The following is a 13,905-nucleotide window of genomic DNA, read 5'->3' on the forward strand; positions in this document are numbered from 1 at the left end:
TTTGGGCAGTCCCTACCGTGAGAGGCATTAGGGAGATGGGAAGGGTATTCCCTGAACCCCAAACTTAGTGATGACAGAGGATCAGCTAGGGACTCAGGTGGCACAGGTCTGCTTCCAAAAAGGCCCTTAAATGCCTTTTGGAGCTCAAGTACATTCTGTAAAGACACCCTGACGGATTACCATCAGCATTAGTACCTGAGAAAGGGCAAACTGAGCAGGTAACATGCTCAATCCCCGCCAAAGGCTCTGCCTGTACCCCAGTGCTTTGGGGTGAGGAGTGTCTAGTGACGCTTTGTGAGTTCCTGGGATGCCCAGAGCAGCCGTATTCCCTTCTCCCTGCTCCCAGGTACTGGACAGCTTGCTGGCTCAGTATGGTACAGTGGAGAACTGCGAACAAGGTAAGAGTGGGCAGAGGAGTGGGGCGGTGGGGTAGGGGTGGGTGTTGGAGTTGGGGGCGGGGGCGTGGGTGGGAAGAGGGGCAGATGGCCAGAGGTGTGGAGGGAGGTACGCTGGGGTGGGGGCTGGGACATGTATTTCCGGCTTCAGCTCTGCTGCTTCTCCGGGACAGGTTTCTCCTCTGTTTAATGAGAGACTCAACAAAGTCACTCATTCCAAGCACGGGGTCCCCAGGCTCCTGGGGCCAACCAAGGTAGCAATAGAGGTCCCAAGATTTTAGGAATAGATTAAGAATGGAAATTGTGCATGCGGCCTGAGTAAATCTGTAGCCCTTTTACTTTAAAAGCTTCATAATTCTTTGTTTTTGTCTGGAATAATCAATGGGTTGTCTTTTTTTTTTTTTTTGGTAGAACCTCTGATTGTGAGCTACATGTCTTTGGTCAATTAAAAAAAACAGGATTTTTGTACATATTGATGGGCAGGCAAAATCTTTCAAGAGTGGAGAAGAAATTATTTTTATTATTATTTAAATTCTTTTTATTACTTCTCTTTCAAGAAGGAGAAATAATAAAAAAGAATTCTAGATCATAAGAAGTTTGCTACGATTTTTGAAGTTTCTCCATTGCTTAAGGTTATAAATTATTTTCAGAGAAAATAAGCTAAAATAAAATTTGGAGTGATTTGGGTTGGACGTAAAGCAGAGCTTGGTCATTAGGTAGACAAAATAAACAGTTTGAGTTTGCAGAACTTTAAGAAACCTAGACAAGACTTAAATATTCATCTCCAAATTCTTTGTGGAAAGAAATCATTATAAATGATTACAATACTTGCCTGCATAAAGGTATGAAGTGCTGAATCAATCAAACAGGTTCTCTCCTGCTGACCCCGAAGCTTGCCTTTTATCATAAACGCCAGGACACAACTGGAAGCGCTGATAACCATCGCCCAGTCCTGCTCACAGCTTAGACTGATGACTCAGTTACTCCTGGACAAAGAGACAGCAATGGCTTGGGAGCACATTGGAGAGCCTCACTGGGGGCGCCCAACAGGAGTCACCGCTGGTTAAGAGGCTCACCAGGGAGCTATAACACACCGAGTCTGGGGGCAATACCTGCTACCTGGAGAGAACAGAATGGGAAGTGTTTGATTTTGTAAAAATTAAGTCTTCTAGTCTGCTCAGATGCCACTTTTTAATTAATTAATTTTTGGCTGCGTTGGGTCTTCGTTGCCGCACACGGGCTTTCTCTAGTTGCGGCGAGCGGGGGCTACTCTTCGTTGCGGTGCGCGGGCTTCTCATTGCAGTGGTTTCTCTTGTTGCAGAGCACGGGCTCTAGGCGCGCGAGCTTCAGTAGCTGTGGCACGCGGGCTCGGTAGTTGTGGCTCGCTGGCTCTAGAGTGCAGGCTCAGTAGTTGTGGCACACAGGCTTGGTTGCTCCACGGCACGTGGGATCTTCCCGGACCAGGGCTCGAACCCGTGTCCCCTGCATTGGCAGGTGGATTCTTAACCACTGCGCCACCAGGGAAGCCCGGCAGGCGGATGCTTAACCGCTGCACCACCAGGGAAGTCCCATCAGATGCCACTTTCTAAGCAAAGTCCTCTCTGTCCACCCTTTTACTTTTTTTCAGGGAGAGAATGACTTTATTATTATTTTTTTAATTGAAGTATAGTTGATTTATAATGTATTAGTATTAGTTTCAGTTGTACAGCATAGTGATTCAGTATTTTTAAAGATTATACTCCATTCAAAGTCATTGCAAGATAATGTCTATAATTCCCTGTGCAATATATTTTTGTCACTTGTCTATTTTATTTAAAAATTTTTTTGGCCACACTGCGCAGTTTGTGGGATCTTAGTTCCCTGACCAGGGATCCAACCTGGGCCAATGGCAGTGAAAGCGCAGAGTCCCTACCACTGGGCCGCCAGGGAATTCCCATCACTTGTCTAATTTCATACATAGTAGTTTGTATCTGTCAATCCCATACCCCCATACCCTTAAGGTTCTCCCCCCTCTTCTTGGGTAACCGCTAGTTTGCCTTCTGTCTGTGTTTCTGTTTCTGTTTTGCACATACATTCATTTGTATTTTTTAGATTCCCCGTATAGGTGATAGCACACTACTTGTCTTTCTTTGATATTTCACTAAGCATAATGTTCTCTAGGTCCATCCACATTCCTGCAAATGGCAGAATTTCATTCTTTTTTATGGCTGAGTAATAGTCCTTTGTCTCACCGTCTTTTACATTTATTTATTTGTTTGTTTGTTTATGGCTGCGTTGGGTCTTCGTTGCTGCGTGCGGGCTTTCTCTAGTTGCGGCGAGCGGGGGCTACTCTTCGTTGCGGTGCGCGGGCTTCTCATTGCAGTGGCTTCTCTTGTGGCAGAGCATGGGCTCTAGGTGCGCGGGCTTCAGTAGTTGTGGCACGTGGGCTCAGTAGTTGTGGTGCACGGGCTTCGCTGCTCCGCGGCATGTGGGATCTTCCCGGACCAGGGCTCGAACCCGTGTCCCCTGCATTGGCAGGCACATTCTCGACCACTGTGCCACCAGGGAGGTCTCTTGGCAGATTATTCTTTCAGAATTTTCCTCTCCACTGAGGTGGGAGAGCTGTACCGCTGAGGTCAGAAGGGCTGAGAGTGGTCTGCATTACAGTTTTGTGGCTAAGTGCCTTCAGTGTTGTGGGGCGGCGGCTTGATTTTTTTGGTCCAAGTCCTCCATGCCAGGGCTAAGCAGGCCTAGGCGACCCATAATCACAAGACGAGGCATAAGCTGTTAATTTTATCAATCCCAAAAGGGGGAAGAGTATGTGCCCAGATCGCCTGGAATTCTAATGTCCAACCCAGGTCCACTCCCAAATCCTTCCCCCCAGACTCCATGGCAGCCACTCTTGTCAACTCATTCAGCTAGGTCATGATACACTTACATTTGATCAGTATATCCTTGAGGATACTCTAAAATGGTTTTGGGTGTTTCCCCAAATCTCTTCAGCCATGTCCTTACAGACCATTTCTTGGTCCAGTCTCACTAGGTGTGTGATTTTTAACTAGTTTAAATTTCTTTCTAAGAATAAATTTGTCTCCAGGTTGGGGTATATGTGTGTGTGTGTGTGTGTGTGTGTGTGTGTGTGTGTGTGTGTGTCTTTTCTCCCTGTTGCATAACTGCCGAATATGTTGACTGCACACCCTTTTGTATTCCTGGCTCTCTTGAGGGCTGGTAGGGGAATCAAAGGAAGGCATGTAAAGTCTAATTTGAATTTTCCAGGAGTTGTGGTGAAAGCGGTCTATAGGGGAAATGCTTTGTCATTCAGGTATTTCCTACTTGATCGCATAACCATCAAAGATGAGCTTTTTACAATGTTTACGTCATTGGTGCCATCTCCAGATCTCACTACTCTAACCTTGACCTCTGTTTTGCTTCCCCAGTGAACACCGAGAGTGAGACAGCAGTGGTGAATGTCACCTATTCCAACCGCGAACAGACCAGGCAGTGAGTGGACCCAAAAGTGGGGCAAGGGAGGGTCTTTGTGAGTGGTGAGAGCCAGGTGCCCCTGCTTGGGCAGAGATGGGGTCTAGGTGGGCACGAGTCCGCACCTAGCCTCTGATTTTGTGGCAACCAAATCCAGACTCTTGTCTTTTGGTTCAGGAATCTCTAGGTTCAGAAACCTCACCAGGATTGATAGCAAATACTTTGAAGGGAGAGACCCAAAGACCTCCCAGGGAAGGTGGGACATCCTCTTTAGGACAAGATACTGGCTTTTAATAGGTGTCTGGTTGCGGGAGAACCCATAGGGTCCTTTGATGTGTGCATGGCGCCATCTAGTGGTGATGAGAAGGAACTAAGAACTAAAGGATTTGTTATGATGTGGCAGAGGCAGACATTTTCTCTCAGGGATTGCCTTGAGTGCCATCACACCCACAATTTCTGGCTCCTTAGCCTGTTTGGTTGAGTCACACTTCTCCACCCACTGGTACTGACAGACTTGTATACTTTGTGTACTCATTTATACTCTATTATAGGCCGTTTTGCTTTTGATGGCTTTCTTGTCCCTTCAGCATGTTGCCTCTATCCCATTTGTTTCCTCCAACCTAGTGTAAAATCCCCCCACTTTCTCAAACCATTCAGTTTTCTTTTAGATGCCTGCTGGACTCAGAATTTTCTGGAGGTCCCTATGGCTGATCTATGGGCCTTAACCTGGCTTTAAGTCAACACTTGCTTACTTCCTACTACATATTGTTGCCTTGTTAACATTTCTAACCAGCATCAGCCTTGGGAATGGATGGTGCTTGTCCCTTCCCTTCAGTGTTCATCAGTCCCGTTTTTCAGACATTCCAGATAGACTTAAACTCCTGCAAGCCATTCTGTCTCCACCTCTTCTGTTTCCATGGAGTTTGCTTGAATGTGGACGGTATCACTCTCAATAGGTGACACAACAAACCTTGTTTTAGCACGTTTTATTTATTATTCATTTATCGCGAATCACATGTGATTCTCACGTGAATCCTATGTGATAGGTAGCTCTGGTTGAAATTCACAAGCCAATTCCAAAATTCAGTGGATATAACTTATTTGTGTTATAATACCTTACTTAATGTCCTATGCTATTTAGACTGGAAGGTTCTCTAAGGTGGAGGTGGGAGTGGTGCGCAGGTGGTCATCTCCCTTTCTTCTGGCATGTTCCATGTTGTAACCCAGCTGGGTGCTTTACACCTGGAGGGCATTTGGTGTGATTGGCATGGATTGGAGTGACCAGTAGATTCTCCCTCTGTCCTCAGAGCCATCATGAAGCTGAACGGCCACCAGCTGGAGAACCACGCCTTGAAGGTCTCCTACATTCCTGATGAGCAGATAGCACAGGGGCCCGAGAATGGGCGCCGAGGAGGCTTTGGCTCTCGGGGTCAGCCCCGCCAGGGCTCTCCTGTGGCAGCGGGAGCCCCAGCCAAGCAACAGCAAGTGGACATCCCCCTGCGGCTCCTCGTGCCCACCCAGTACGTGGGCGCCATCATCGGCAAGGAGGGTGCCACCATCCGCAACATCACAAAACAGACCCAGTCCAAGTGAGTCTTGGCTGCAGGGAAAGTGGAGGTGGGGCCAGGGAACAGTGGTTGGTGCCCAGGAGGCGAGGCCTCTCCTGGAAGCACGCTGAGGGGCCTCGACTCAACTTTACCTCTTAGGAAATGTTGGGGAGGTAGAATAAGCCTGGGGGGTGCCATTTGGTGGCAGTGGCTGGGCCACACACTTTCATTAGTAAGAAGGGTTCTATTTCTTGTGGAAAGTCTCATCGAGCAAACCTAGTCTTGGTAAGGTGGCCACTCCTTAGTGCTCTGTGATTTTGGCACCGCTTATTGGCGGCACCAGGATGGGGCCCCAAGGACCTTAGTAAGAGGTCACAGTTCTGACCCGTCTCCCATTCCACCACAGCCACCCCTCTTCTCTGATCTTTATAGCTGATCATTGTGTGCTCTGTGGAAAAAGAACAGGTCACGTTGTGTCCTTTTTCATAATGCATCCTTTTATTATTTACTTTTAATTTGGGACAGTGTGCCTTGTCTTTGTAAGTGTTTCAAGGGGGAAATCCAGAGTTCAAGGGAAAATGCAGCTTCAGAGCTGAGGGCTGTTGATCCCCCAACCCTGTATTCCCATGATAGACGCCACCATTCTCAGCCACCACCTCCTGACTGAGACAGAATCCATAGCAACAGGCTGGCCCTTTTCTCTGCCCATTTCAATTCTGCACTTGGCCTTGTTCCAAAAGGAGCAGGACTGTAGCGTTGGCTGAGGGTTAGCTAATCATCCGTGTACCTGTGGTCTTCAGGATCGACGTGCACAGGAAGGAGAACGCAGGTGCTGCCGAGAAGGCCATCAGCATCCACTCGACCCCCGAGGGCTGCTCCTCTGCCTGTAAGATGATCTTGGAGATTATGCACAAGGAGGCAAAGGACACCAAAACGTAAGGCTTCAGCTTCTGGGCACATGGGGACTGCCACCTCCTCGACTCTAACACAGACTTTTTTAAAGCAAGAATAGAGACAAATAGGAGACACAGAAATTGTACGAAAGGATAAAAGCTGAGAAAATGAATCCTCCTTGTAAATAACGCCTTGTATATCCTAGCAATGCTGTGCCCTCACAGGTGTGTGCGTGTGTATGTATGTGCGTGTATTTTAGCACAAATAGGATCATAATGAACATGCTGTTCTATAGTTGGCTTTTTTTTTTTTTTAATAGTTGGCTTCTTTTCATCTATGAGTGTATCTCTAAAACCATCACCACAGGATAAGGAACATATCCATCGCCCTTATTGACCTTGTGCCCTTGGCCACCCATCCCTACTTCCCATTTCTCTCCCTAAACAACCACTGATCTGCTGGTTTTCTTTGAAAACGTAATTTTGTCTTGGGGTTTACCTTGGAAACCCCTCATCTGCGGTGGCCCACCATCTAAGAAGCTCTTGTCCCTCACTTCTTCCCAAGGGCCGACGAGGTTCCCCTGAAGATCCTGGCCCATAATAATTTCGTGGGGCGTCTCATTGGCAAGGAGGGGCGCAACCTGAAGAAGGTGGAGCAGGACACAGAGACGAAAATCACCATCTCCTCGTAAGGCGCTCTCTCATTTCCCTTTACGAGTGGGATGCCTGGGCACCTGGGGTGGCAGTATTTCATTACTGAGCCTTAATATCTGCCCCTTAAGTTAGATACAGTTTCTGCTTGTTGAAGACGAATAATCAAAGAAGCGGTAAAGAGCATCTATCTGTAAGGGCTGGAGCATTTATTATAGCGCCCATCACCGCTGTGGGCTGTTGTCAGCGTGCTGCCTCTTCAGTCCTCTGCTGCCACATCCTATCTCTCTTGCTCTGCACCTGGAGGAGAGAACCTGTGGCCAGGAGCCAGGACTTTGGGGTTTCGGGAGCATTTGCCAGGCCATGGGAAATGGACAGACCCAGATCCTTTTCTGAGCCCTGAGCACGTGCTGTGCGTGGTGGTTTGCCTCACTGTGGGGGGAACCAAAGTCGTGCAGCTGTTCTAGCAACTCCGTGAGCACTGTGCCTCTTGATGTTGTCAGAGACTTACCAGTGGGCAAAGTAACTGCTCTGTTCCTAAGGGCACAGGAAATGGATTGCCTGGCACCACTGGGGACCAGCTTCCAGCTATGAGCATCCTGCTTGCTTTACCAGTCTGCTCTGAGTATCTGCACCCCCCTGTGGGGAATCCTTGCCCTGGTTACAGACCCAAGGCCAGAAACAGAGAGCTATTTGCCCAAAACTAAACAGCCTGCAGAAATGGCATTGTTGTGTCTCGGCCCCAGCCAGGACCTGTTTCCCGGTCCTGGGCTGTCAGTGGAAGGTTGACGCTGCTCTGCTCCCCGCCCCAGGCTACAGGACCTCACCCTCTATAACCCCGAGAGGACCATCACTGTGAAGGGCGCCATTGAGAACTGCTGTAGGGCCGAGCAGGAGATCATGAAGAAAGTTCGGGAAGCCTATGAGAATGACGTGGCTGCCATGAGTGTGAGTGTTGGGTGCCTCTGCTTGCCCTTCTGTGAGCCTGAGCCATAGCAGAAGTGGGTCTCCAGTGAGGTGGGCATTCACAGGCTGGGGGGACCTTGGAGCTTTTACTTTGCTTTTGGACCTCGATTCATCAGAATCCTTTTTAAATTAAATTAATAGGGATTCTTCATTTGATTCCTGGGGTGCAAGTGGGAGTCCAGTGTTGGGCTTTGAGGTCTATGATCCTCCTGTAAAGTTTGTGTTTATGTGCACTTTAGTGGGGAGAGGGTCCATAATTTTCATCTGGTTTTTAAAAGGGAGTGAGGATGTGGGGCACGTGACCAAAAAGGTGAGTCCTAAAAGTCAGAGATCTGTCTCCTCTTCCTTGTCATCGGCTAAGTCCCAGGTATGTCTCTGTCAGAGCGGAGTAAACCACTAGAGAGGAAGGACGTCTGAGGGTCTAACGCTGGACCTTCTCCTCAGGGCTGCCGGTTCTTAGTCCAGCGAGAGCCCTTGGTGTACATGTGAGTGTGTGTAAAAACCAGAAGGGCAGGCAGGTTTGGGGCAAAAGCACGTCATTCCGCTGTTTAGGCCCACTCACCCTCTTGTTCAGCCAGGGCCACGTACAAGGGCCACCAGGTCCTGTCAGAATGAGCCGACCTCTTTCTCTTGACCTTCCTTCCCCAGCTGCAGTCTCATCTCATCCCCGGCCTGAACTTGGCTGCCGTAGGCCTTTTTCCAGCCTCCTCCAGTGCAGTCCCACCACCTCCCAGCAGCGTCACCGGAGCTGCTCCCTACAGCTCCTTTATGGTAGGTGCAGGGTCTTGTTACAGGGGACCCCTGGGCCATGTGGCCACAGGGTCCAACTCTTTGTGGCAGCCTGACGCTTGGGGATTTGAGGGGAGAGGGAAGGGCTCCCAGCCACTGGCGCCAACCCTCCAGAGTATCAGCCCTTTGCACGGCAGCCTCAGATGCTGGCAGCACTCTTCCTCTTTGTCTTGCCCGGCTTCTTCCATTTGTCCCTGCTACAAAGAGCTACAGAGCATGTAGCCCAGGGTGGCCGCTGGGTGCCTGCACCCTTTCCTCCTCGAGGATGCAGGGCAGGGCCACGGAGGGCTTCCGGGCTGCGTCCCTTGACCTGCGTTAATAACATGTCCTGTCTTGGCAGCAGGCTCCAGAGCAGGAGATGGTGCAGGTGTTCATTCCTGCCCAGGCAGTGGGCGCCATCATCGGCAAGAAGGGGCAGCACATCAAACAGCTCTCCCGTTTCGCCAGTGCCTCCATCAAGGTGACCTGCTCTGTCTCCTTCCAGTTCCCGGGGTGGGAGAGTGCTCTGCTCCCATCACCCTCTACTTTTGTTCTCAGGCACCCCATCTGCCTAGTGTTAGGCAGATGCTTTGCTTTTGACCTCGCTTGGTCCTCCGTGGGATGCCTTCCAGGCTCCTGGGCTTTCAGGCTAAGGGAGGAGGTGGTATTGTAGCACAGAAGAGAACTTCAGTTCAGGCAAGACTGACCGGGTTCAAATCGCAGCTTCTGAGCTATAGAACCTGAGCCTTCGATTCCTCATCAGTACAGTAGGGATGATAATACTCTGAAGTAATGCAGCCAAAGCCCCTGGCTCAGTGCCTGGTGCACAGTGGTTGCTCAGTTAATGTTAGCTGTCTTTCCACCTTCCCTGGCCATGGAGAACCTGTCACAGTGAACAAATGTTTTGTTAAATTTCACAAGTCTCAAGCCATTGGTTTCAGTGGTCTGAAAGGTTTTGGTCAAATGCAGTATGTGTTCTCTGAAAAAGCTCCAGGAGATTCTCTGGGAGGTCACTGCCCTCCCCCCACTGGTCATCTGTGCCCCTCCCTCTTGGCAGGACTCTACTGAAACCTGCTGGGGAGTGGGGGAGATGGGGTGTGGGCAGGGTGCCCCTACTTAGAAAATGTCAAGAAACGAACGCACCCATGCCCTGATAAGAGTTTTGGTGCAGGCGCAATAGCCTTGGGGTTCGGGGTCTTTGTTCTTCACTCCCCTGGCCGCCCGAAGTGGGGAGTGGAAGCAGGGTGGTGGTAGGGGTCTGGAGGAGGTGGAGATAGAGGGCACTTCTTTGACCGGTGTTTGCTTTGTAGATTGCTCCTCCTGAAACTCCGGACTCCAAAGTTCGTATGGTCATCATCACTGGACCCCCAGAGGCCCAATTCAAGGTTCTGATCTTTATTGTTTTTCCAAGTAGGACCCAGAGGAATCGAGTTTGGATGGGAGTGCAAATCTGTATCACGTTTTTAAGCTTCCCTGCAAAATACAGGGCTGCAAGACTGCTTTCAGATTGACATCAAACGGGAATTCTGTTGCTTTCCCTCTTTGCTTCCTGAGAGTAAATAGGCACATGGGAAAGAAGGCAGTCTGAGGGCTTCTTCCTTGCCCTCTGCCTTAGTGACTAAGGAAGGCCCTTCTCTCCTTTATGTCCCTATGACATGCCGAGGTTCTCGAACTTCTGGGCAGACCGCCAAAGAGCTGATAGCTTATTCTGACCTAGGGAGGGATGGAGAAAGGGGACAGCTCTCTAGACTGTGTGGAGTGACCAAGAGCCTGCCCTCTGAGTGAGTGACTTCCACCAGCTGCCACTCAGGGCCTTGACTTGCCAGCCACAGCTTGTCCAAGTCCATGCAAACATCCCAGACCCCATAGGTCTGGTTTGTAGCTTAGGTACTATGTTCCTCTGGGGAGTTACGTATTCATACTCAGTTACTCTGCCCAGGCTCCCCAGTGTTACAAGTGAGCAGAAAGAGTATTGGCAGGTCAGTCCTGTGGACCTTCCGTATCACCTGGCCTAGATGGTGACCCCCCCGCCCCGAGTGGGGGTGGGCCTGTGGGCCAGGGGAGGAAGGGGTGGGGCTTGGGGAGCTTCCCTTTCGTCACATACATGTGGCCCGCTGATGCAACAAAGACCTTCTCTTCTCAGGCTCAGGGAAGAATTTATGGAAAACTCAAGGAGGAGAACTTCTTCGGTCCCAAGGAGGAAGTAAAGCTGGAGACCCATATCCGGGTGCCAGCATCGGCAGCTGGCCGGGTCATTGGCAAAGGTGGCAAAACGGTGAGCCGTGAGGGTCAGGTTGAAAGCTCTGGACATTAGTCCCCAAACCCGACAGCTCTTCCCTGGCCCCTACCTCCTCCACCCGACCCAGCCTGGGTACTCGCAATTTGCCCGTTTACTTGATTCCACGTCCCAAGCCCAGCTCCTGACTCCTCCAGTTTCTACTGCTAGTGACCAAGCTCTTGACCCTCCAGTCCCACCCATGTTTGACATGGACAGCACCCTGAGCTCCTCTCTGACCTGTCCTCCCTGCGCCTGCCCCCAGGTGAATGAGCTGCAAAATTTGACAGCAGCGGAGGTGGTGGTGCCAAGAGACCAGACCCCTGATGAGAACGACCAGGTCATCGTCAAGATCATTGGGCATTTCTATGCCAGCCAGGTACATATGTCACTCCCCCATCACGAGAGGGCAGCAGGGCTCCAGAAGCATGACCGCGACAAGTCCCGTGCACTCTGCCTGCCTCTGGGCTGGGTCATTCTTTCCTTCCAGGTGTAAGGGTGTGAGGTGTAGATGTTTTATTCCCTCTTAAGGCTGTGGGGACAGTGATTTGACCGTTTTCATAGGTAGTCTGTATTACGTAATAACTATGGTGTAGCATATGTTATATGTTAATAGTCGTCCCTGTCGTCTAACCTTAGTCCTTCTCTTTTGCACTGGATGAGGAGAAAAAGGGGTCTTATCCACCACCCAGCCCTGTTCATGGAATAACGTCCTGGGTTGCCCGTTTGCAGAGCAGTTCCTTCACCTTTCCCAGAACCACTGCTCCATCCTTGCTTCCAGTTCTTCCACCCTCCTGTTCTCTTCCTGGAACTCACCATCCATCCCGGCACTGCTTCCAGTAAGCCAGTCAGCAGTGCCCAGCATTGGGACTGACCCCAGGGTCTAGAAAGGAGGACAGGTATCAGGTTCAAATTATAGGATGATTGGAAGCTAGTGGGGTTTTCCTAAAACCCCCTAGTGTTGGAGCTAGAAGGGATGTGGAGAGTATTGGATACAGTCCCTTCCACTCACAGAGGATAAGCATGTCACATCAGGCTTGTGGCCCACGTGAGGCTGCTCACACAATCAAGGGCAAAACAGGAACCCAGACCCCAGTGTAGCGTGACAAATTTCTCTGACAGCCGTTTGGGAGCCATTAATAGCCACAAAAATATTTAAGATTTATGGGTTCTGCTGCTACACCAAGCATTATTCTATGTGGTCTCTATTAACTCATGTAATCCTCATAACAACCTCATTGTACAAATGAGGAATGTGAGATTTAAATGATATATCCAGGTATGCAGAGAGCCAGGGTGTATTAAATACCAAAGTGGGGACATTTTTCATTGGTTAAAATGAGAACTCAATGAAAAACTATGTAAAACCTCAAGCACAGGGGTGACAGAGTAGGAATTAATGTATAAATATTGACTCCACATTCTTTCCCCAACCTAGACCAACTTTCTCTTTAACCAAGAAATCAAGCACTCAATTTATGGAAAGGAGACATTCTGGTAAATTTCTGTCAAGAGAATCACATTCTACAGTTGATTTCCCTTATAAAACTTTGTTCATAGGGAAGACACTTTTAAGAAGGAAAGAGTAAAGATACCAGTCCTTTGGTGTTTTGTCCATTTTCACAGTGGAGCTTATTTCACTACCTTTTGGTTATCCCAAGTCATCCCCTTTCCTGGGATATTTACGTGCATAGTGGAGTTGTGATTGCTGACGAGGTCTCCTGATTTTTGACCTTCTGACAACACATGCTCCTGGAAGCTCTGGGAGTTCCCCCTTGAGTTCAGTAACGTGTGTCGACTTGGTCATGTTTTAAATACTGATGAATGAGTTTATACTACTGTTTATCCTCCCTTCCTCTGTATGAATCCAGTGGGTGCTCAGGGTCTGCTCGGAGGCAAAGAAACTTAAGGTCACTCTAATCCTCAGTCTTCTCTTACCTTTTGTACAAGTCCAACATGACCTGTTGTTGCCGCTGGTGTCCAGACCCCGATGGCTTCTCTCCCCACGTAAGGCTATACCTCCTCGCCTTCGGAGATCCTCACTCTCACCTGTTCTATCTGCAGATGGCTCAGCGGAAGATACGAGACATCTTGGCCCAAGTCAAACAGCTGCACCAAAAGGGACAGAGTAACCAGGCCCAGGCCCGGAGGAAGTGACCAGCCCCTTCCCATCACGTCGGCTCAAGGACAACAGGCCGAAATTGAGAGCACGTTCTCCCCAGCAGGCCTGAGAATGAGCGGGAATCAGGGACACTTGGGCCGGGATGTAGATCAGGTTTGCCCACTTGCTTGAGGAAGTTGTTCCAGTGAGGAACCCTGATCTCTCAGCCCTAAACACCCAACCAATTGGCCCAACACTGCCCACCCCTGAGGGTGTCACCATGGAAATTCTAGCTCAGGGTGCTTTTAAACGTGGATTGTTTAAGTTCTCCAGGTCCCACCTAGAGGGTGGGTCAGACCCCAGTGGGAAGAGAAATAAAATTTCCTTCAGGTTTTTAAAACATGCAGAGGGGTGTTTTAATCAACCTCAAAGGATGGTTTACTTCTTGACCCTAAGATCCTTCCAACCTTCTTCTACTTGGTTTATTGATTAAAATACCTCTATTCTTGTGCCCTGACATAGACTTTTCGTATATTCACATTGGTTATGTTACCTTTCTGCTACTGGCAAAAGTGAGAACCAATCCATTGCTTTGCTTACGTTATTGACTCGAAGGGAGAAGACACATCGGCATCTGTAGATTAATTCCAGTCCCTTCCTAACCAACCAGTAGGAACAGCAAGGAATAAAGAATGGGGGAGAAATGGGGAGAAAGGTGATTGAACTATACAGTAATCCACGTTTAAAAGGAGTGCCCTTGTGGCTGATTGATTCCAGATCACCACCTTGAAAAATTGGCACAGTTCAAATTTCCCGCTCTGTTGGGGCTTCCCCACTAGGATTCCCGCCC

The 13,905-nt window shown here is 49.4% G+C and overlaps 1 protein-coding gene across 3 annotated transcripts in view; it reads left to right on the forward strand.

The window, feature by feature from the left end:
* The window catches only part of IGF2BP1 (insulin like growth factor 2 mRNA binding protein 1), a 38,842-nt gene extending 25,684 nt beyond the window's left edge, over window positions 1-13,158 (forward strand). Inside the window, exons 4-15 of one of the 3 annotated variants that reach the window (XM_061175040.1) lie at window positions 347-398; window positions 3,812-3,875; window positions 5,162-5,443; window positions 6,202-6,336; window positions 6,860-6,982; window positions 7,758-7,893; window positions 8,560-8,682; window positions 9,041-9,160; window positions 9,990-10,064; window positions 10,823-10,954; window positions 11,220-11,333; window positions 13,019-13,158. In XM_061175040.1, coding sequence (XP_061031023.1) covers window positions 347-398; window positions 3,812-3,875; window positions 5,162-5,443; window positions 6,202-6,336; window positions 6,860-6,982; window positions 7,758-7,893; window positions 8,560-8,682; window positions 9,041-9,160; window positions 9,990-10,064; window positions 10,823-10,954; window positions 11,220-11,333; window positions 13,019-13,111 — 1,449 coding nt within the window. In that variant the 3' untranslated portion in view covers window positions 13,112-13,158. The remainder of the gene's footprint in view (window positions 1-346; window positions 399-3,811; window positions 3,876-5,161; window positions 5,444-6,201; window positions 6,337-6,859; window positions 6,983-7,757; window positions 7,894-8,559; window positions 8,683-9,040; window positions 9,161-9,989; window positions 10,065-10,822; window positions 10,955-11,219; window positions 11,334-13,018) is intronic. The other 2 variants (XM_061175039.1, XM_061175041.1) reach the window with 2 other exon arrangements.
* Window positions 13,159-13,905: the final 747 nt, after the last annotated feature.

This window comes from Eubalaena glacialis, chromosome 19, assembly GCF_028564815.1.
Source record: "Eubalaena glacialis isolate mEubGla1 chromosome 19, mEubGla1.1.hap2.+ XY, whole genome shotgun sequence".
NCBI lineage: Eukaryota > Metazoa > Chordata > Mammalia > Artiodactyla > Balaenidae > Eubalaena > Eubalaena glacialis.